This window comes from Scomber japonicus, chromosome 9 (genome assembly GCF_027409825.1).
Source record: "Scomber japonicus isolate fScoJap1 chromosome 9, fScoJap1.pri, whole genome shotgun sequence".
Taxonomy (NCBI): domain Eukaryota; kingdom Metazoa; phylum Chordata; class Actinopteri; order Scombriformes; family Scombridae; genus Scomber; species Scomber japonicus.
The window spans coordinates 11,781,209-11,805,196 of record NC_070586.1 but is presented as its reverse complement, the minus strand read 5'-3'; the positions used below and the strand labels follow the sequence as shown (position 1 = coordinate 11,805,196).

At 38.5% G+C, this 23,988-nt stretch overlaps 1 protein-coding gene across 1 annotated transcript; it reads right to left on the bottom strand.

Moving 5' to 3' along the window:
- Nucleotides 1-1,536: 1,536 nt before the first annotated feature.
- Nucleotides 1,537-22,866, bottom strand: castor1 (cytosolic arginine sensor for mTORC1 subunit 1). Its single transcript, XM_053326213.1, has 9 exons — nt 22,566-22,866; nt 15,625-15,695; nt 10,857-11,050; nt 10,222-10,357; nt 6,672-6,795; nt 6,117-6,233; nt 5,497-5,579; nt 4,755-4,849; nt 1,537-1,865 (listed from the first exon to the last, which is right to left on the bottom strand). Exons 1-9 carry the CDS (start codon nt 22,676-22,678, stop codon nt 1,794-1,796), a joined length of 1,005 nt encoding a protein of 334 aa, XP_053182188.1. The 5' UTR covers nt 22,679-22,866; the 3' UTR covers nt 1,537-1,793.
- Between the last annotated feature and the right edge of the window lie 1,122 nt (nt 22,867-23,988).

The following is a 23,988-nucleotide window of genomic DNA, read 5'->3' as shown; positions in this document are numbered from 1 at the left end:
ACATTAAATTACGCTAAATTTCTGTGTAAACCATGACTTTTCAGGCATCTGGAAAAAAACAACTAATATGAATTGGGGGGGGGGGGGCGGGGGGGTTGATACTATCAGGTACATTAGCACTTCTTCACTTTTTCTGCGTCACTGGCAGCACCGTACAATTTTCCAACCCAACCAAAATATTAGAAAACCCTAACCCTAACCCGTCTTTTCCATTTAACATGACATTTGAGATGTCTGGGCACAAAGGCACCCCCTCATAATCTCACCTACAGTATCCTCTGCTAGTTTCACACATGTTTGCCACAGCTGGATCTCATTGCATCCCTCTGATTTCATTGAGTTCAGATTTTTTTCTTACCTTTCTGATGAGAGGTTTTCCAGATCAGGAGGACAGTTTTCTGGTGTGTCCTAATGGTTCCATTCTGGTTTCTCTTTTATTTGTTTTCCTTGTACTTGCCTCCTCTTGGATAGATCATCAGTTTTAAAAGGCATATCTTATTTCAATACATAAGCCTCAATGCATATCCAGCTGGGGTGGAGGTTATTAGGCTTTTATTTCATCACCTATGAGGTGTGTAAAGGCTTCAAGACTCATGGACAATCATTAGTATTAGAGTGACAATCATTTTTTCCATTGCTGTCAAAGAACAAAATCCCATCATCCTAATTTAACAAACTTGACTCATGAGTGAGGTATGACTGGCATAATCTTGCCTTTCCCGAGGTGAAAAAATCCAACTTGCTTATGCCAAGAAATCAACAAAAAAACACTTATTTTCAATACTTTTTATTGAATGAAGCAGCACAAAAAATTACAAATGTTTACAGCATACTTTTACTTCAAATTGTACAAAATGTAGTTGTACCAAAGAAAAAAATCTACGTGATAAGCTAATAGCTAAAGTAAAAGTTCATTGTGCAAATAACAAAAAAATAAGACATAGTGTTATTGACCTTGGGTAATGTTATGGTTACAAAATGCTGACCTTTCAAAAAACACTGATCAAGCCTACTGTTATGCTCGACAGCATTTGTAGTAGTTTTAATATACTACCTGCACATTCTTTTTCAAACCAAAAGGTGAGCCCTGTTGTCAAAAAAATAAAAAATCTCTGTTGTCTTTTGCATGAAAATGAATGTAAGCTCAACATTCTCACAACTGCATTGCATTTTAAGCTTCACACTTTCACAAAGAGTTTTATTATTGGGAATGGCCTTTCATTTAAAAGAAAAAAGAAAAGAAAAAAAGAAGGTTGTTCAGACACATTATGATATCAACATTACCAGAAGACTAATTTGTGTGCTTATAGCACTGGAGAAATTATATAAGAGTGTGTTCTGCTCTATGCAGCAAAATTATGTTTCGAACAACTCAACTTTACCACACACACACCACACAATATCATGTATTAGAGAGAAAGAGTTGTTCATACATGTTTTTTAGTCTGACTTTGTGCTTGTGAATTTGAATGTGCAAGTGTGTGTGTGTGTGTTAAGGATTTTATTGTGCATTTGGATGTGCACGTGTGAGCTCAGTGCATTCTGCCTTGAATAGGTAAGACAGGAGGCCTCATAGACAAACTGTTTGTGCACACCATAAGGGAAGCGCTTCTGGTGTTCATGGCAAGTTCATAGTAGTTAATACTGCTGGCGATGCAGTGCTAGTCTAGGCACAGAGTTAAGCCTCCCTTTCCTGCTTCCCTGCCACCCCTGGCTACTGGAGCTGGAGTGAGCGGGGTGGGGTGGGGGGGCCATATTGAGCTGATGGTCCAGCTCAGATGGGACTTCAGATATCAGCTGGTGGCTGGTTCTTTCCTCTGATGCTGGAGCATGTCTGTCACACTCACTATATCCTCCTCGGGAACCTGGATAATAGTAGAGGAGAAGCAAAAAGTTAAAGAGGCATTTATTGATTTTTGGACAGTGTTATGAACTTGTGAGCAAAGAGTTGCCTATTTACACATATAGCAGATATAAAACACCATTAGTACCGTTGATCTCAAACACCTGAGGGAAATATCTATTTTATGTGCTAAAAGCTCCACTATGTTTGTCTGTCTCTCTGTTTAGGGCTGGTTGTACTGGTGTACAGTGGGTTAGAGTTTTGTTTTGCTCAAAACTATGAGCTAAAAGACACAAAAATGCTCTGTAGGACAGAGGGGAACTGCGGAGTCAGTGATTACATCGTGGGATCCTCCCTAACCCAACATCTTTCACATTACTCATAACCATTTTACCATTTCATAGAGAATGGACAGTTGTGCAGCTAAAATGCGTATGCTCTTTGTTAGAACTTTGCAAGATCAGGTGAGTGCTGTGAACCTGTTTGTGGATTCAAGTTCAATGTGAACAATAAAATCAAAAATTCACACACTCCAATCAATAAAATACTGATTTACAACTTCTAAAATCTCACTAGCAGTATTCCACATACTTTAGTTTCCAGTAAATTCAAGGTGTTTATGGGAATATCCACTCGACTTCAGTGAAAATAGCACGGTTATGACTAAATTACTGATATATGAACCGGTAAGTGGTTCAGCCCATCAGCCCATATGCACATGTTCTCTCACATGTCCTAGTGACGCAGTGTTGTTCTGTTAAGTGATAGGGAATGTCCTCACCTATTTCAGTTACTATGACTATTCAGTCAAGCACTTTCTAAATGACTTCCATTAATTTCTTCCTTCCTCTTTAAGATGTGCCAATTTGACCCAGAAAACGTAGACGTATTATGCTGACAAAATTAAAGTGAGAAAAATAATTAAATGTATACTGTTAAACTCTTCAAGCAAAGCTGAGATCATTTTCCCTGGTTTAATACATTTACCTTGCTGTGTTTGGATGCAAAGAACTTCCCAAGAATTTGGAAAGCAGAAGTACAGATACATTATACGTTTATCAGTGGCAATTGTTATTATTAGGCCTGTTTCCGGTAAAACTCACACTAAAGGGTCAGGGTTAGGATTACAAGGTTCCTCTTACTATACAATTCCATGGTATTGACTGAATGTACTGCTATGACTAAGACGCTTTACGTTATGTGACTTCCTGCACGGCATAGTACAGTTATGAAAATGAGAAAACACATTTCAAAATTCAATTCAAACAGCTGCCAAAAAAGTAGGAGTAAAACAAAAAAACATGGATGGATGTGGAACTCCATTTAACTCTATTTCATCTCATCAACAGTTTGGCTGCTGAATTAAGACTCGTTCCAACACTGTTCTTTTAAAAGCAAACTGAAGACCTTCCTTTTCAGATGAGCGTTTTCTTAAATGAACACACCATATTTGTATAGAATGTTCTTGGTTGTATGCATTTATATTTATATTCATATATATATATATATATATATATATATATATATATATATACACATACATATGTGATTTTATGCGTATGTATGCATGATGTTTCTGTTTAGTTACATTTTCTTGATGTTTCTTTTAATGTAAAGCCCATTGAACTGCTTTTGTTTGAGAATTGAATTGAATCTCTCACACTGACCTAGAAACGCTTAAGAGTTGAAAAGTTATAGCTTAATATAATATAATATAATATGATATAATATAATATAATATAATATAATATAATATAATATAATAGAGAGTCAAGGTGAAATTGATCCACATAAACCAAAAACAACACTCGGATGTGTGATGTAATTTGAAGAGGTGACAGACTACTCCAGTCTTACTTAATGGCACAAGAATGCTTTAAAAAATGCATGAATCTCACTGATGTAGGAGGGAAATTTTCCTTTGCTCATTCACTCAGTCACAGAGAGACAGTCAGTCTACGATAAGTTTCTGAGTAACTGCAATGAAATTACCTAGATAATCATTTCTCGGTAACTTCAAGATAATTCATGTTGCAGGGGTTACTGATTAAGTTGGCAGAGAGATACAGATGAATTTAACAAAACTGCCAATGTGTGCTAAATAGGAAAGTCAAATCGATACGGAAATCTTTGAAACCACAAAGCAAATGTGGTGTTTCAGCATCTCATGTGTTGGAAATGTATGCATGCCACAAATACCCTGACATGGATATATCAAATTAATTTAACTGCTTCTCTTATACATTGAAAAAGCTCACCCTAACCTATTATATATAATATTAATAACATCTGGGAGAGGACTACAGTGAAGAAGTCTTTATTTTAGCCTAAACATTCCTAAAGATCTATTCCAAAACACAACAGAAGGTTTACACACCAACATGGACATCAAATTAAAAAGGACAAATGTATAATTCTCAGAACTTAAATTTAAGTACATAAAAATAAAATGCTAAAAATGCCTTGTCAGGTCACGATATAATTATAATTATATATAATTAATGACAGTATTAATTAGAAAATAATACATTATTGCCTACATCATAGGATTATTAGAATGAAAATGTGCATTCAAAACATATGCCTTATACATTTTGTACCAAATCTATGGACAAACTTGTATAAGTAAAAACACCCTTGAAATGATATTGAATGTCTGACTTTGACATTCTTGTTGAATCAGAGGAATGCTGGTTGATGTGACATAAGCTCTGTCTTTATCTGTCTTTATCTGTCTGAACTCCCACATGAAGAAAAAGCCTGAATAAATACCTTAGATAGTTGTAATACATACAACAAATATAAGCATTGGGTAGCAAGTTTTCACCATGATGACAACTTTTTATTTTGGTATATTGCCGTTCATTATTTCACTGATAGGAAAACAATGTCATGAAGATGTGAGACTCACCAGAGCATGGTCGAAGCTGAAGGTGCTTATGTAATAGGCAGAAATGTCGCTGTCGGCCAGAGGCTGAGATATCTGAGCAACGATCCCACATTCATCTAAAAACAAAGAAAAAGTGGAGGAGAAATATACTGAAAATACAAGCACACTTCTGAATCAAGAATCAATCATTGGCCATCTTGTGTTTCGCCTTTTATACAATTCTGTTTTGAGTCAACATGCATGTGATTTAACTATGCTATAAACTACAAAAAAGTAATAAAGACCACAAAAACATGAAATGACAGCTTGTCCTGTTCCCATAATTTCCCTATTTTTTCTTTTTCTGCTAGTACTGACTTTTTCGTCTATCTTAAATTGGAATCAATATTGAGATCAAATTCATACAGGGAAAATAAAACGCCAGTGGTTACCAAAAAAATTAAACTATATTTTTGGGGCTTCTTGATGTCCAACTGAAAAAATGTGATTTCACTTTGCATTCCAGCCATGATGGAGTATTTCAAACTGCTTGTCTGCACATTTTAATCTACTGTTTTTTCTCCTGTCCTGAATTTTTTTTAATGCATCAAAGTTTGTAAAGATGATAAAGAGGTGCCGTTCACTCTATTTTGTGTCACCAGACGTTTAACCTACAAAGACTTCTTATCTGACATCAAATGCCACGAACACAGACGGAAAAAAGCCATACAGTATGCAGAGTAAATTACCACATTCTGAAGCCTTTCAAAGGAAGTGGTCTTACCAAAACCTAGCGGTTGTCCCCCTATCCGCACCATTCTCCACAGCTCTCCGGAGGAACTGGTGAAAAGCAGATCAGCAGGAAACCTAGAGCACAGAGAATAACCACTGATTTCCAAGCAACCGAGTGCAAACATACACAATTTTATGAGGTCGAAAGGGGAAATACACAGACGCTGAAACGGATACATAGGTTTATTACAGTTAACATGAGTTGCTTTGCTAAATCAATCTTACCCTAACAATGGGTAATATTTGGTAATGTTAGGACTGATAGGACTAAATACAGTTAACTGTGTCAGAAGGAACTACACATCATCTTAATATTACTGAATGGTGCTACAGCCATGCCAAAAAATCTCTGGTATTTATTTTTTTTACTCAGGTATCATTTATGCACTGTCTGTTCTTTTCTGAGTCTTTATTATTATTATTACTCATACACGTGATTTGCCCTGACACTAATCCAGGAGAAAGACTGGGTTACATCCACCCCTAATATTCACTTTACCAAGGGACATAACCAGTGGTCTGAAATAGAAGCATATTGCATTTTTCACACATCTGCACTGAGGTGTCAAATGTGGTCTGGGTCAATGTGAGAAAGTTGGTTAGAAGCCTTACTGTCTCTGAGCCTCTGTGTCCATCACCAGTGAGATGTAGCCATCGATGAGGGAGAAGGAGAAAAACTTGACGCAGTCCAGGTCCTGGCTAGGAGATGACTGCACATCCTCTTTGGGGCTAGAGAAGAAGAAACACATTCATTCGTTTTAGAAAAAAAGGTAAAAGGTATGACGTTATATTAAGATCATTCTTCAAAATAGGAACTAAAACTGAGAATAATAAAAATATTGAGTTTGTTTAAAAAGGGAATAAAAACATGGTAAAATGATGAAATTATCCTATTTATGTACTTATATCCAATTTCTGCTCATGGTACAAGACTCATTTAGAGTGCAATTTTCACACTTACACTTTTTTATTAGAGCTTGTAACCATAATCTAAAACAGCATCAATATAAAAAACTCATATTGAATCATGTCGGTGCAGATAAACGGAGGTGTTATAATTTCCTAAGAACATCACAATCAAACGAGTTGATGTCTAGTCTGGGTCATGTGCTGCCACCTTGTGTTTTTTAACAAGTACTGCAGTGGAGTGAGGAGATGTGGTCTCACCTGCTGGAATAAAAAAGGACATCAATTAGCGTGGTGGCGATGGATGGCAGTGTGTCCGGGTCCAGAGACATCACACAGAATTGGTTCTGGGGGATCAGCACTGGGTGAACTGTAGGCTGGATGGCTGGGAAGAGAAAAGACAGCATTGGTTTATGGAAGTACTGGACATGTGCTATCACACTACATTTTTCTTGTATTTTCCTATATAAAAAATATCTTTTCAGACATTTCTAAACATTTACTTTTAAAATATCAATTAAACTCATATAAGAGAGAACTTACTTTAAAAGGATAGCCAAGACTGTCTTAAAACAATAGGCAGGTGCCCAAATGAACACTGAACTGTAATCATTCAGTCTTTTCATAGGGATGATTAAAATATTGCCTCCTCATTCAGAGCAAAATGTACTGCATTCAAAGTTTATGTGGAGATAATATGGTGCTTCAGCAGTGTTAGTTTGTGAAATAAAGTGGATATGTTCCACATTTACAGTCTTTTTAGTAAAAAAAAAAACTTCCTTCTTTGTGTCTCAGTGGACAGTGTTTTCCTGTTCAGCTGCAGTGGAAGGAACGTAACAAAAAGAGGAAATGTGGCTCTAAAAAGACTGTAACTTTGAAAGATTAATCTGGACAGCTGGAGCTTCATTATATCTTTAGATAAACTGTTAAATGCATCTGAACACAGAAGGACTGTGGATTTTGTCCCTTATCTCTTACATTTAAATTGCATTATGAAGGGGTCTCTAAATGGTCAGCATGAAGAGGAGGAATGATTACAGCAAGAAAAAATGTGTCAGTGTTCATTCGTGCACCGGGGCAACTGTTTTAGGACAGACTTGAAAAACTGTCATTTAAAAAAAGGACAGAGGCATTGTTGCAGTTACAAGTTTTTGGCTTTACTTATGATAACTTAAAAGTAACACTGAAATCGACAAACTGAACAATTTCTTCTTTTACAAATTAAGTTTTCAGTGAAGCACTTTTTGTGTGTGAATTTGGTTAGTTCAACTGAAAAGTGCATTTAACAATTAATATCTATATTTCATAATTTAATAAGTCATTGGTTCTTAAGAGAGGTTCAGTTAGCAGGTTTGTAACATATTCTCAATGATAACAGACCTCCTACTCTGTTACTCTTCTTCAGTCTTGCAGATAAAAGTAGTGTAATCAGTGTTGTATTTAGGTCACAACTGTGACCACAAGTTACCAAGGGAATTTGCATTATGCACAAGTAAACATTTTATCTGGTGGGTGAAACATTTCCGAGCAAGTCAGAAAAAAATGTGTCAAGTCAAAAAAAAAAGAAAAAGTTTTTCTTAAGAGTTTGATATAATGCTGACATGTTGGAGCTGCTGATATATGGAAGACTCTGAAAGGGTGGACACACTTTTCATTACAATTGCATGTACTGCTTTCATTGTACAGCATGTTCTGAACTTCATGATGATGTAAAAATAACAAACTAACTCAGTGCAGCTTAAAACATTTATTTATGTTTGAAAGCTTCAGTGGACCCAGCCTGTTTCATTGTTTCATTACATGTCATGCATTGCAATGTTTGTTTAATAAGGCAAACACTGGCTTTGTTAAGTACAGCAGGTGTCCATGTCCAGCAGTTCCTCTGGCTATAAATACATATTTCATTTCACTCTTTACAATGACCATCAGGGCTGATTGTCAGAAGAAAACCAGCTGGAACATTCATTAAAAACAGGCACACTTATTACTGTAACTTTATACTTTTTTATATACTTAGTATGTTTTGGATATTTAACATAAGTAATAATGTTTTTAAAAAAGGTATATTTCGTAGACTATGATATTGCATTTAACTTTGCTTTGAATCGCTTTTCTTTTCAGGGTTACTCTCAAAAAAGGCACTTCAGTCTTCCACGTTTCACATCAACTTTTGACATTACTGTTCTTGGTTGCTTCTTCTTCTTGCAAACTGTAACACTGTGGCAGCACTGCTGAGTTGGAAAATCTAACTATCAAAAGAGTAAAGATCTGTTTATGTCTGCAGCTTGATTACAGAGCATGAACTGTGGCAACACAATCCTGCTGCCTGTTTTACACAGAATGCATAGAATTAAATAGAATAGTAAAGCTTTATATAACTACTCACACCCTGCAGGTAAAGTATTTTGATGATGTTTCATCCATAAAGCAGCTGGCAGGAATTCAATTAGACATTTAGTGGGACTTGGCAGACATTTTGATGAATGGGATTTAGTTTATTTGCTGCATTTAGGAAAAACACATCCTTACCCGATGTGACAGGTCAAATTTTCTAATGCAGTTTTGTTTCTGCAGTGGTTTATTGAACATATATTATTTTCTTGTGCATTAGAAATATGCAATAAATATGACATTTATTACAATAGTGGCTTTCTTCAACAAACAAACTTTGTTTACCTTCACTATTCCTCAAACACACTATGTATTCTTAAAGTCTAACAAGTGTGTTGAAAGCATTTCATCACCTGTAGATTAGTGAAATACTGTGAAATCTTTAGCAAGAATATATATTGCATCAGCCAAGACGGTAGCTCTGGGACTGTGTGAAGCCAATGTAGAAGTACCTTAAACCTGCATTCTCTCTAGTGGCCAGCAGGGGGTGACTCCACTGGCTCCAAAAGGAAGTCTGTTTGAATAGAAGTCTATGCAAAAATGATCCTACTTCTCACTTGATTTTGTTAAACACTTTCCTTATGTGTTCATAGTCTCAATTGCTAATTTTAAGTTTTCAATACAGCATGATGTTTGTTTTGTAAAGTATGGTCCCATCAAGAGTAAAACAGATAAATAAGGATATGTTTTTTTGAGGCGTGGTTACATTGTGGCTGACTAGTCGCTTACACAGCGGGTGCATGAGGTGTTGCTGTCCGGCCAAATGTATCTAAAAAAAAAAAAACTGAACCCCCCCCCCCCCCCCAAAAAAAACACTTTTCATCAATTCTGGCTCCAAAAAACACCCAGATTGGTGAAGGACAAAATGCAAGACTCAAGGCTTCAAAATGGGAGTCCACAAACCAATGGGTGATGTCATGGTCAAGGACAGATTTATGAAAAACTCCATAGCTCTACATGTGGTCAAAAACTCTACATGGTAGCTTTAGTGAGGCAGCGGCAATTGCACATCTAATACAGCATTATTTAATAAATTTATATACAACATTTTTACATCTAAAAGTGCCAGATCATTTAGTAAGTACAGTGGATGTGTGTCGATATGATTTTATAAAGATGTTTTGACCTTCATCTTCGGAAAAGTTGTCTTTAATGTACGTAATCTCACCTTTACACACTGTTATTAGTCTTATTTAAGCCATGTAAAAGTGTAAAATGTTCTAGTATTTCTTAACTTGTATTTTTTTTAATTTCCTTTGTGATGAAAAAAAAGTCTTCACACTTTGTGCATTAAATCAGAAGGTGGTGCTAGAGGATCTTAACTTTGTCCCCAGAGACAAGCTCAAGCTCAATCAATACGAAAGATGCAAGCTCTCATACTAACTCATACTAAACAGGACTGTGACCTCTTGATCTCTACCTTCTTTGCCGTTCTTTTGGAGGCCGTTGGAAACATCCTGGCAGTGCACAGGGACAGACTCTCCTCCCACCTCTCTGTAGATATTGAACTCCTCCTCCAGAGTGGTGACGACCACAGACAAGTCTTTCTCTCTCACCTACACAAAAAATAAGATGTGGGACATAAATATTGATGGGAAGACTGCTTACTGTACTTTTTAATATTAGAACTTACACAACATGCCGACTGTTAATATACAGCACTTGCTGACACAAACATCTGTCAAGTTGTTATCTATTTTTGCCAACTTAACACTTCTACATGTAATACATCAACTAACTTTTAGAGGCCTCAGCTCTGTTGGGTATTAATTCCTTATCTGCAAAATTGGTGGGTGGACAAAACGCTGACAGTGTGGCTTCCTTTGTCTGGCAATGCTCAGTTCGTGAGAGGCTTCTCGGCGAGAGTAGAGTTCAAGAGTGCTTCTACATTTAGAGAGTTTGAAATATTGCTCCATATGTCTCATAATTATACAACAGTGTATAGCTTAGAGTGCCTCCATTTTTACAAGATACTTGTCGGCACTGATTAGACTGGAGTGGAAAAGAGTGTACCAGACACTAAAAAGTAAAATCCACAAAGTAGATGGGACTCACCAGGATGAAGTCAGTCTGATATGTGGAGAGCATAAACACAGAGACATGTTGCTGAGCCAGCGGGGCGATGACCGACTTTGCGATCTTGGTCACACCCACGGCCTGAGAGCTGCTGGAGGCGTTGCCATTAGAGACCACGTTGAGGGGCAGCCAGATGGAGCCTTCTACCTGAAGGTGCTCGGAGGGCTGGAGCTCTGGATGGGGTTAGGAAGAGGGCGGATGGTCAGTGAGTCAGCTGGCATAAGCACAGTATGCATCATGTCTATATGCTTATGTGAGAAATATATGGAATAAATATTTGATCATCTAGGTTAAAAAGTGTTGTTATAACAGTATTTCAGTGACTATATTTCAATGTGCAGATGCAAAACGTAATCGTTTAGATGCTGTTACGAGAATGGTTATACTATGTAACCAAATTTATCCCAGTTTTAAAAAGGGGCAATCCACTCCATTTGTTTACACATAGAGGCCAGTTTACTCATAATGGACAGTTACTCAGTGTTCCAAAAATGCAGCATAATGTCCTCTGTGGGTCTGGAAGGAGCTTTGCAAAATCTGAGAAAATAACTCCAATGATGTCATCAAGGTCATCTTGTGCTGTGGGGTTTTGATATTAAACCTGTGTTGTAAACTGAAGCAGTAAAGTTGGATAGATGATTTTACAGAAATAAGGAGGATAATATAGATGGAGTTTACACAGACGAGTATTCAAAATTAACATGTGGGGTGTAATAACAGACTGTAAGCTTTCTTGGAAACCTCATGTAGCTTCTAAATATACAAAAGTGTCCAAAAGTATTGCAATTCTGAACTGAGCAAAGTTTTTTGGCATTATTATATATAATAGGATTATATGGCACTACAAATGCTGTACCTATGAAGAGTTGTGGAGAAACACAAAACTAATATAATATTAGAAATAAGGTGGATTAATTCAAGGGAAGAAACCAATAGACTGTTAATCAAGATATGGGTAATGGAAACTATAAAACTATATAAAATCAGATTATTGCCTGAAAATAATCAGCAGATTGTATGTGTGGCAACAGGTGATTGTGATCACAGGGAAATTTCCTTTAAAAACTTTGGATGCACTACTTTCAAGCAGCAGTGTTCCCTTTAATCAACTATTATTCACTTTAAGAAAAAATGTATGCAGACTAAGTAATTGGACAATAAAAGCTTAACAAGCAGTATTCATGATTTAGTTTTATGCTATTGGTTGTAATATATGTGTGTATTGATGCCTTTTGAGAAGTAGACTGGCAGGTACTGTAAGATTATGCTTCTCCCTGCCCCTTTTCAATGATGGAATGTGTAAAATGTCATTTCAGTTTATATTTTGTGTTGGAAGGGTAAATAATGAAATGAAAAAGAACTGATGAATGAAAAAATACTTTAAAATCAACACTATGGACATTGCTTGTAGCAAGTTCACATTATACATTAACTGCAGAAACCAAATATATGTGTATATCATACACTCACTTCCTTTCACCCCAGCCCCTGCCGTTTCCTTTGGCATGGTGACCGAAAACACCCCTGCTATTTATACTACATGGTGTGACATAAGTAAAAGTTTTGCCCAGGAGAGTCCTACTACACCTACACCACCACAACATGCCTGGACGTGGAGTGTGACATGATAGCAATGCATTAGTGTCCACACACTCGCGTGTGTCTCCTAGCGGGTGGTAAGGAAGGACTAAAAGTCAAAGTTCAAACAGTGCAATGCCTCAGATATGGCTGTAACATCCTGAGTGTCTGAGCCAAAATGGAAAAGCAGGATATTTCACTCTGTCCCAAAACACAACTAGAGTTGAACCTGGCAACTACCTGGGAAACAGGTGTCTATCCAGGAAGTCAACAAGAGGCTGGAAGGATGTGATATGGGGGTGATAACTTAGACACACCAGAATCTGGTTCTTACATAGGACTGTGAGGATAAAGGCATTACCGCAATATGAGATGCCTACTGCATGGCTGAGCTCATTACCATTATCACTGTCATTTCTAATAGGGCTAGTGAAAATTACAGGAGGCATCAAGGTGCATTAACGCACCACAGTCAATGGTTGTCTGGCTGTTTCCCCTGCAGTTGTCCTCACTTGCCTCCCGAGCAGAGTTGAAAAGGGTAGAACAAGATAAAGACACTCTCTGCTGTGTATGTGAGTGTGTTTAGTGTATTCCTCACCATAGGGAATATCGCTAGTAACACATCTCTCTACCAGAGGTTTGCACTGTAAGAGCCAGCCTGTATGTGAATAGCATTGGTGATCACAGTGTGGATCAGTCATAATTCTTATGTTCACAAGGCGAGATGTGTTTTTTGACAGCATAACACTCATGAAGTGAGATTTATGCACAACACTGTCCCCAGTGTTAGAGTGTGCATGCCAAAAATAAGTTGTACTGCGGTGCTCGTAAGCAAGCACCACATCAACCTGCAGAGCCTTCACGCTTAGCGCGATGCCGTTATTTTTGACCTTGCACCCGTGCACCAGGGACACCGCCTTAAGCATGAACCTAGCTTAACTATATGCATAGAAATTGGCGTCAATGTTGTCCCCACTGAACTGCAGGTATATGTTGTTTTTCCACTGTGCTAAGACAAAAAAAACCCATACCGGCACAGCCTACTCTTACTTTGAAAGTCTAAATGATGAATTGATGAATAATTTCCTAGCTCTACATAAAAACACTCAACTGCAGAGCAAAGAACTTCTAAATATTGAGTAGGAGGTAATGGTTCCTCCACTTGGTTGATATGCATTTTCCAAGTCTTGGAAACCTTCAGAGGAGGCACAAATTTGTATTTTTATTATTATTTTTTTTTATGGTTTCATTTCCATTGCGTGTGCTAAAATCATTACGCAAATGGCGTCCACCTCCTGCAGTGAACACCTCTTTTTCATTTGCTTTACTCCCCTTCAAAAAGGCCACTGTTCTGGTTGGCATAATTTGTCACAGAAGCCCCTTGTGGCTTTGCTACACCAGCTTTCACCTCTTAAAATAGGCATTCAGTTAGAAGGAGAGCGAAGGAGACAGAGAGAGAAACGGAGCACCCAGAGGCAATATATGCCTTTAACAACTACATCTGTGTTAAAGAACTAGACAAAAATGACTGGATGGTAAAAGGATTAGAGTATAAAGTGTACACAGATAGTTAGATTGATGCTGACTGTCCCAAAAGTGTAAAGGGGGAGAGAAAGGTAAGCTCTACAGGCAACATTAATAGAAGGCTTAACTAACAGATCCATTATCTTGGTCTAATTGTTCAGATATACAATCAATTTCAAAAATAGTGGCAAACATCCAAAGTGCACAATATCTTCGGCTGTTTTTGCTTTCAAGAAAAGTATATTTACATGGGTGGTGCTACTGAAAGGCTATTGTCACTGAAAAAATGTGACCTTCAACAAATCATGATTTTTTTGGGGGGCAATAACAACTGGCAAACAGGACTTCCTTAAGTTTACTGCTAGCTATTAGGCAACTTTTACTGCATACTGCTTAACTTCAAATAGAGAAAATACCTGTGTCAGCAGATCAGTGATTGTCATGTAGCCCCAAAGTAAGCAACAACCTGACAATGCTCATTTAAGGTGGACTGACCTTTAAGTGGCGGCTGTGGCTCAGGAGACAGAGTGGATCATCCACTAATCATAAGGTCATGGTTTTAACTCCTCCTGTCTACATGTTGAAGTGTCATTGGGCAAAATACTGAACCCCAAATTGCTCCCAATGGTTTTGCCAGTACCCTGTGTGTGGTAGCTTTCTGCCATCTGTGTGTGTGTTGTGTGTTGTGTGTGTGTGTGTGTGTGTGTACATGGATGAGTGAGCAGCAGAAACATTGTAAAGTGCTTTGGATAAAAACACCATTTACCACTTACTATTTAAGGTGGATCAGAGCACCGCTTATGTATATTTGTGAGTAATTTGACACTATTTTATGCTTTCAACTTCTTACAAATCATTTAATTAAAAGATTTTTAAACACAATTACAGCTTGAACTTTATACTCAAAAGAAACAAGTGAAGTAGTTTTCCCCTAAAGCTGCACTTGACCTTTATAAGTAAAAGGCCCAGAATAGCAACAAAATCAAATATCTCGATATCCATGTTCGCACAATACGATTTAAATAATCATCAGTACTGTGGATCTAATGACTAATTGCGTAAAAGTAAATAATAAAATAGCTAGAACAAACTGATAAGTTCAGAAAATTGTATCACTTCAGTGTAATGCAGCCTTTAAAACCAGGACAAGGACACAATTACGCCACATCACGATATTACAAAAATCAACGACAATATCTAGTCTCAAATCACAATATCGATATAAAATCAACATATTCCCCAGCCCTATGGTAAGTCCAGTTTTCTTCAGACCAAATACCCACTCACTAGATTTGTAGAATAATTGTCACATTGTATTAATCAAACAGGTTACATTTCTCATTGAGGGGCGAACCAAAGCACTCTTTCAGTACTCTTGCCTCACTTTATTGCAACTGACAAGATTTAGACTTTAACAATCTGTGCTTTTGTGCAGCTTCAACTCCTCCAATATATGGTTGTGTACACCCATCCTACCTCGTGAGGTTTGTAAGAAGAAAGAAAAAGAGATGAAGTTAATAACAGTCTGTCCTTTGTATAAAACTGTATTGCTCACTGCCACAGTTAACTATGAAGATTCATACATAGAGGACAAACCCTGCCAGATAACAGTGATGAAAGAAGTGTGTGCACATGAGCTTTTTACCTTTGAAACCTTCCTCGTCAAGGACGACTGTGTAGTTCTCTGGTGTCTCTGTCAAGCTGAAAAACTTGCATCTGAAAAACAGGAGAGGAAAACACAGATGGAGGGAGACATGTGGTTGGCAAATGAGAAAACATGAAAGCAGGAGATAACAAGGGAGAGAGGGAGGAGAAAGAGAGTGGAAGAACAGTGTTATTCATTTGCATTCAACAAAAAAGGAGATTCAGATTTTCAGTTACCAGGAATAGCAGTAACCCAGGACTCAAGTAAATGGGGTTCTCCGAAATGTGCATAGAGGTCAGGGCTGGCTGTCACTCAATTACCACAAGTACAAGCTCAGCATTATGCCAGCAACTCTCCTTTGTCTACAGCAAATAGTGGGTAACACATCAAACTGGGGCACTGCTTCAGTTACCCTCTGATGTGTTCACTCTAAATGCGATGAGTGCCTGAATTCACTGGGTTGGACATTTTCATCTATAATGAAAAACAAGTTTATAACGTGCTCAAATCTGTCTGCACAGATACCATTATGTAGGGTTTGAGTCATCCATCGGGCCATGATCTTTAAATGTTACCTTTTGTGACCTTTCTGTGACTTGTTATTAAAATAGAGCTGAGTTGGGTTGGTTAAATATTTGAAAACAACACTTTTGCCAGCTGATATGACCCATTGAGGTTAAAAATTAACAGAGATAAAATAGGAATAGAGATCACCCTTCTTAATGTGGATCTCAGAATTTCTCTATACAAAAAAAAGAGCGCTTAAATAAGATTATTACAATTTACTGTACTTTGGATAGTTGTTATATTTGTGTCTTCATCCGGCTGGCAGCCAAAAGCATTTGCTTTCAAAGGCTGTTTCTCGGTCTGGCGGCTGTGTTCAGCTCCATTGAATGTTTCCTTTGTGAAATGTTGAAAAAGGGTAGCAGGAGAGCAATGGGGAAAAAGTAAATAGGCCCATGGGATTTAATATGGTTTTGAGGAAGAATCAGGCAGTGAAGCAAAGATTTTCTTTTGAGACCAACACACTTCAAAACTACATCCAAGTTTGTGGACATGAAAATTCTTCTTGTTCTACATCCAAAGATATATCTTTAGTAGTGTAAGTGCTAGGGGTGCGACGAGATCTCGCGACGCGACAATATTTCTCGTCAAAGTTAATATTGTCTCGCGAAGCTGTAATTAAGGGTCGCACCAAAAAAAAGACGATCGGTTTTCTATCGCTCATTTGCAGGTCATGTCTTCTTTTTATAATGTCACATGTCGATCATTAACCTTGTTGCAGCTTCTATCTGCTGAGAAGATCTCAGTCAATAGTATGAGATGAGGAGAGGAACAGTGGTAAAGGAGAAGCGGATTCATTACAAGATGATTAGTTAAAACATTTCAAGTCCATTTCCATTTTGTGAATTTCAAATAAAAGAACTGATTTATTTCCTCATTGAAGTTTTCTTAAAAATATAGTTAAAATCCCGTCTCGTCTCGATCTCGTCAACCCAATATCGTGTCTCGTCTCATCTCATGAGCTGAGCGTATCGTCACACCCCTAGTAAGTGCAAAAACAAGGTAAGCTGGTCGGCAAGATTTGCTTTCTAGTCTCTTGTTCAACTTTGACATTAAAAGGTGACATTGATGAGACAAACTGGGGAGTTCACACCTAAGGCTTTCACTTTGTGCTTTCAGTACACTCACTTCAAACTATAACACACTGTTGTGGCTTTTGTCACCTTTTAAGAAGCTTTAAGGACCAGTGTCAAGGTAATAATTTAATGTAGTTAGAAGTTTGAAGTTGATGCTAGTGCCAATAGGGGTACTTCTAAAATTCTCCCAGTTTAAGCATAAGTACAAAAGATGAGCAACTGTGTTTGAAAGTTTCCACTTCTTGAGTAAAAATTCAAAAACATACAAACCTGTGTATGTAAAAACATGGGGAGAAAAGTCAACCACAACTACAAAAGAAATCTCCAGAAAGAAGCATTGAACCTCTGAAATTAAACATTCTGATGCATGTTGCTAACGGGAAGCATGTTGCTAAAGGTAAGCATGTTGCTAACGGGAAGATTACACTTTGTAGAAACCTGATAAAATATTTATAAGTTTCAAATGGGTTCAATCCTTGGTGAATTCTGAATAAATTTAGCATCTATGGTGCCAACTGGGAACAAGCTCTGATGGCACATCTGCTAGCTTCTTGTCCATATAGCAATGGGGCTGGGGTTCATCAAGGGTAAGATACTGTAGTATTTAGAGCCGAGTGCAGCTTTAAAAGCAAATAGCTGACTTTTCATTGGATACACATCTCAGTAAAGCAGTAAAAGATATAATTGAAGCTTTTAGAGGGTATGTACGCCAACTACTGTGTGCAACCATCTTGCAAACTACCAACATTTTCCTTGCGGAAACCTCGTTCTTGAGTTTAGCTAACGTTTCTATATGGATGATTCTCCTTGTTTTCTCTGAATCACTAAAAAAAGGAAGTGTGTCATTCCTGTTTTCTTAAAACTTCTCACTGGAGATACACCTTCCTCTTCCTCTACTTATCAGTCAGCTGAGGCTATTACAGTAGAGGCCTGAATGAGACCGCAAAACTACTGACTCAGCAAAATGTAATCCCTGCCATGAGTTGGGACAATCACCCCACAGGGAGACAAAGAGAGAACACTGTAACACCAGCTACCAGCTCTGCTAGCAAGCTCAGCTACCCCATTGTGTTATAATACCCCCCTCATTTCCTGTTGACCCTTCACCCTCCGCTGCTCGCTGTTTCCTGCAGGTAGTGCATGCCAAGCATCTATCCTGCAAGTGAGAATAATCAGGTGCTTTATCCTGGAGCTTGGAGCTTTATCTCATGTGGTGTGTGTTTTTGGAGAAGACCGTGCAGAGGCTTAGGTTTTTATTACACCTGCAAGTGAATCAACACATTGCTTGAGTGCTGTCAAGCAGCTTTGAGGGAAATGCATCTGGCGGAGAACTGTGCTTGTTTGGTTTCCTGTTTATGAGGTAGAGATAAAAACAGAAAAGAGGCCTCACCATAAGTTCATATAAAAATACTGACAATCACTTGACTAGACTAGAAAATCCATTTGTCTAATGCCATCTCTGCAAATGTTATTCGACTTGCTTCATCACTCCAACACATTGAAAAAGATTGTTTTTATCTACAACTGCTACACCTTGAATTTTTATACATTTCTAACACCTGCAAATGCAGAAATGCAAAATCAATTTACTTCTTTTGCAGGATATTACAAGAATGCAATTGTCCCTTGTAACAAAATATAGATACATAATGTGATGCATGACCATGTATAATTAAATGCAGATAAAAGGTTTTATTTGTAGTTAAGCCTACATTAATAACATGCTACAATGTTAACATATATGTATGTTTATGGAGTTATCAGTCACTTCTTCCCCTTCTTCATACTGTTTGATATTCACAAAATCCACACAGCTCATATTAGTTTCAGCTGAACTTGAACTTGGAAGAGTGCTGGATTTTAAGATTTACCATCTAAAGCTTCTCTAACTTGAGGATTTGATGCTTTCCTGAATTTATATCACTGTAAGTTAAATGTCATTCACTTATTAACTGTTAGATAGACAAAACAAGCAATCTGAAGGCACTGTCTTGGGCTCTGGGAACTTGCCATGGGCATTTTTATATACTAACCAATATTTCATTGACTGATTAATTCATTAGCTAATCAAAAATGAATCGATTGCAGCAGCCTTACATGTTTTGCACGGCGCTTTTCAAAAAAAGGGACACCGGCCTAGCCTTTGTGATCACTTGTGGTGAAGAAAAACAATCTCTGTCTATTGTAGCGTGAAGGAACATGAAGAGAAGGAGTTGGGAAATAACCAAAAGACAAGAGGAATCAACAGGTAGCGAGGAAGCGGTGGAGTTGGGAAGATGAAAACCAAGCACACACACAGGAGTCTGGACTTTGATCCAGCTGCACGAAGCAACGGGTGGTATACTGTAGCGGCAGTGAGCGGTGGTGGAGGTGGTGGGGGGAGTCTGTAACTGATGCTCCAGCTGAGGAAACATGATAAGAGTGAAATAAACGGATATGTTGTTACAAGAGAGTGAGGAACGAGCCTCGAGCGATCTTGGGACCATCTTCAGTAGACCACCAAACTGTTGGCCACCTTCACAGCTTTGCAACAAACCGACCGATCATTTTCTCACAGGCTCTTCTTTTTTCAGAACAATGGGGACGTTTTTTCTTTTTTTTTTTTTCTTTTTCAAATCCCTGCTTGTTATTAGAGGAAGGGGGCAGCCTTGTGTAAACGAGGGGGAACGAGGGGAACGAGAGCCCCCAACCTTGACAGATCACTGAGGCAGACAAGTGGAAAACTCCCTACCGGGTTTCTAGCTCAGCTGAGGCATTGTTCCAACTTCCAACCCATGCTCTCGTTTGTGAGCCACGGAGGAGAAGAAAAGAGGACTGTTTGGAGCCTGCAGGGCTGCATCCACAGTACAGTACAGCCTGATATATCGGGCTGATACTGGGCTTTGATCGTTACCACACCCACAGACTGCAAACACCAACAACAACAACAACACAGGATTAGAAACTCGAAACATCCATCAGTATTTTTCATACTTGAGTTTAGTGTCCGGTATCTATTGAAGACACAAGTCCTGACCCTGAATCATCAAATGTCCTCAGTTTTAAAGGGGTTTTTGACTTTCTCATAGCTTTACATTTATTTGACCTTTAGTCTAAATATGGATAAATGCTGCTGACCTTGACAGATTAACAGTGTAGCTGACAAAAAGCTGTGCCTCATCAGAGAAAGGTCCTCATTTCCTGACAAGGCAAAAGACATCCTTCCGACCACTTTCATCCTCAGAAACACAGATGGCTGAGGCTTATATTGCTTTAGTTGTGTTGGTGATGTTGGAGGAAAGAAAAACCTACCTTTTAACAATTTGGGGGATAATCCTGGCTTCTAGAAGTGACTACACCTCCTTAAAATTCTGCTCAGGACTGCTTTTGAATCACTTTGCACACACAGTCTTTGGGAGTTGTTCTCTAATGAATAGCTGAGGCCAGAAAGGGGCTAAAAAAAAAAAAAAAAACAACGTAGGCAATCAGGCTTGTTTTTGCTCCACAATTGTTTTTGAGTTGCCATGAACTCAAAACTTCTGCACCACTCCCCACTCTGCATCGCCTATAGTTTGACCAGAGGAAGAAGAGAGAGAGAGAGAGAGAGAGAGAGAGAGAGAGAGAGAGAGAGAGAGAGAGAGAGAGAGAGAGAGAGAGAGAGAAAAAAAGAACCAATCCCTGCTACAGAAAAAAAAGAGCAGGAAAAACAAGGCAAAACATGTCCACGCCACAGAATGATGACATAACTCCACAGCATGCACAACAGCAAATTGAAAAACAAACAGGCCTACTAATCCAAGAAGTGGAGCCTGCATGCTTTTTCTAGTTCAGTCTGAGCTCAGCCTATTTTTATTTTTTTTGTCAGACCCTGGCCTGCATGCTTAACATGGCCTGTTTCAACGATCATGTAGACTCATACCTTTGAAATAAATGTTTGTGATCATTGAGGATTAATCATTCTGAACATGTACTTTAGATACTGATGCAACTGCTGCGTTAACTCACAGTAACTCACAGTGACAAGTTGTTTACTTACGGTGCAAGTCATCATGACACACTCTTGACTGATACGGACATGTCAAATACTGTATTACCCAATACTGTGAGATAGATGAGTGCTGATTGATGCAGCCAGGCATGAACAGTGTCAGTGAGCGTCTGACAGGAGAATATATATTTTTCATTTGTTGGCTTTAGGTGATAAAATATGGAAGTGTTTTTTCCAGGATCACGGCTCACATACTCAGACATGGGCAAGTGCCGCTGCCTGGTAAACTGATTATTGAGGGGCTGCTCTGTAGCTGATACATGTAGTATGCTTACAAAAAGAAAATCCTCGAGGACACAGTGTGATATCTGCGCTTCAAACGTCACAGAGCACAAAGACGATCAGAGGAGGAAAATCTCCCCTCATATTTGCTCACAACTTATTTGTAACTTGGCATGGTAGCAAGTGACTGAGCCACTGCCTGGCCTTCATCATGGGCAGAATGGAGACAGATGTTGAGCTCTTCTTCTATCCATGTATATGTAGGGCAGCCAGAGAGCAATAAACAATTACATAACAATAGGAGGATATCCAGGGATTAACTGAAATCTGGTACTAAATTCCGACATGAGATCCGGTCAACTTGCAAGCTAGATGTTTGCTTTGGATGGGAGAGGGCAAGCCTGTGCTGGGGGCACTGAATGCTTAATAAGCATTTTGATTCATGCTGATCTGATCCTATGCTGAATGGAGCAGGGTGCAAATGTTACTTTTTTGTCTAATGGCCTAATGGCTAGTGAAAGTTCAAATTTGACCATCTACACAATAGATTAACATTGTTTTCTGGGCTGGTGAGTGAAGCAAATCTATCAACCATTTGCATATTTGGCTGATGGCTGATGCTAATTTTGAGCCCTGTGATGGAAGCAACATACATGCATTTTCTACAAAGCAAATGCATGTGAACATATGACTGTGTTGACTAAGCTGCTGCAGATTCTAGTGCAAATATAACCTTATTAATTGGGAAACATAATGGATGCAATCACATCTCCATTATATGAATTACTCCCCCAACCATTTAGACTCATATGCAGATTTTAAAATGTTAAATATCTATCATACATCAACTAGACTTGAGTTCCTTTGCAGCTACAACACTCTGCCTTTAAGTCACAGAGAGAGGCAGAGCAGGGCATGCACAGGCAAACAACCCAGTAATGGATCAGTGAATGAAGAGACGTTGTAGGTAATCTCATGCATCCGGCTGATTCACACCGAGCAAAAACAAACATCTGACCCCCCGGACCAATCAATCTTCTTCTTCCTCTTACCGTGTCCTGTTTCGCAGGAATATCAGCTTTATCAGCGGGTGTGTGAAATTCACCAGCCCATTCTTGGATATGCAGGTGACCCGTAGCCTGTGGTCCAGTATGTGCAAGTCCATATTCTCGGTTGCGAGCCGTGCAGTCTCCTGTCCTGTGTGTGTGCATGCGGTGGAGAAAACGCCTTCCTAATTGAATGATAGCGTTCAAATGTTAAATATAGGCCTGGATGATGAGCATAACAGGCGACACAAACAACCGCGTCCCGCTGTGCTCCTCTCTCCTCTCACAAGACGGAAAACATCCGACGCAATCCGACTCCAGTCCCGCTGAACTACTGTATATTCAAATACAAGGACAGCCTCAGAAAGCGACACGCCTCCACCTCTTAAAGCAACAGCAGGTCGGTGATGTTAAATGTCTCGCACATGCGCTGCTGGTCAAGTGTGAAGGTGCCAGCAAGGGGAAAATCAAGTTCCGGTGTTACGGAGTGTTTGGTGATCCATCAGATTGTGTGACCTGACCTGCAGTGGTGGAAGAAGTAGGGCTACACAGATCCTTTACTTAGGTATCAATACTACAATGTAGAAATATTTAATTATAAGTAAATATCCTGCAAGTAAAAGTGATAATCTACTTCTATACTTAAATGTTATACTTGTTAATTATATTTATTGTGTTGCTGATGCTTTCACTTAAGAAAAGGATCTGAGTACTTCTTTCAACATTGTGTAACAATATGGTGTAATACCAGATTTTTGGCCTGCAAAATGGAAGTCAAACAAAAATGGACTGAATGAGTCTTTCATGGTACCCCTTGTTCAAATGTAAAGCACATATTAATGCTATAAATAACATATGATGATATATTAGAGTTGTATGTGTACTTGCAACCCCTTCACACAAGGAGCAAATTTGAGCTGCAAACAGCTGGCTCAACTATATATTGTTTTCATTACACTGAAAAGTAAAATGATGCAGTATTTAAATGTATGAAAAAAGGTTATTTTTGAAAAATAAAAATATTATCCCTTACAGAGGTCCTGCCTTCTGGGTTGGGAACCACAGTTTTAGACAATGGTGAGCTTCCAACTTTTTTAGAACTAGTTTAGGGAAAGCCCTTTCCTGTTTCAGCATGGAATAAAACATTTAAAAAAAAAGTTTTCCCAGTACAGTGTTGAAAACCTTGACTGGTCTGCACAGGGCCTTGAACTCAACCCCAACCCCAACCAACACCTTTGGGAGGAACTTGGAGCCAGGCCTTATCACTCTCCATCAGTGCCTGACCTCTAATGCTCATGTAGATGTAGGCAGGTTTCAAACTCATTTGGAAAGTATTCCCACAAGGTTTTTTTGTGGCAGTTTATTGAAGTGTTTTGTCATGAGATGTTCAAGATATGGGTTGTAATGTTTGGTAGTACACATATTTACA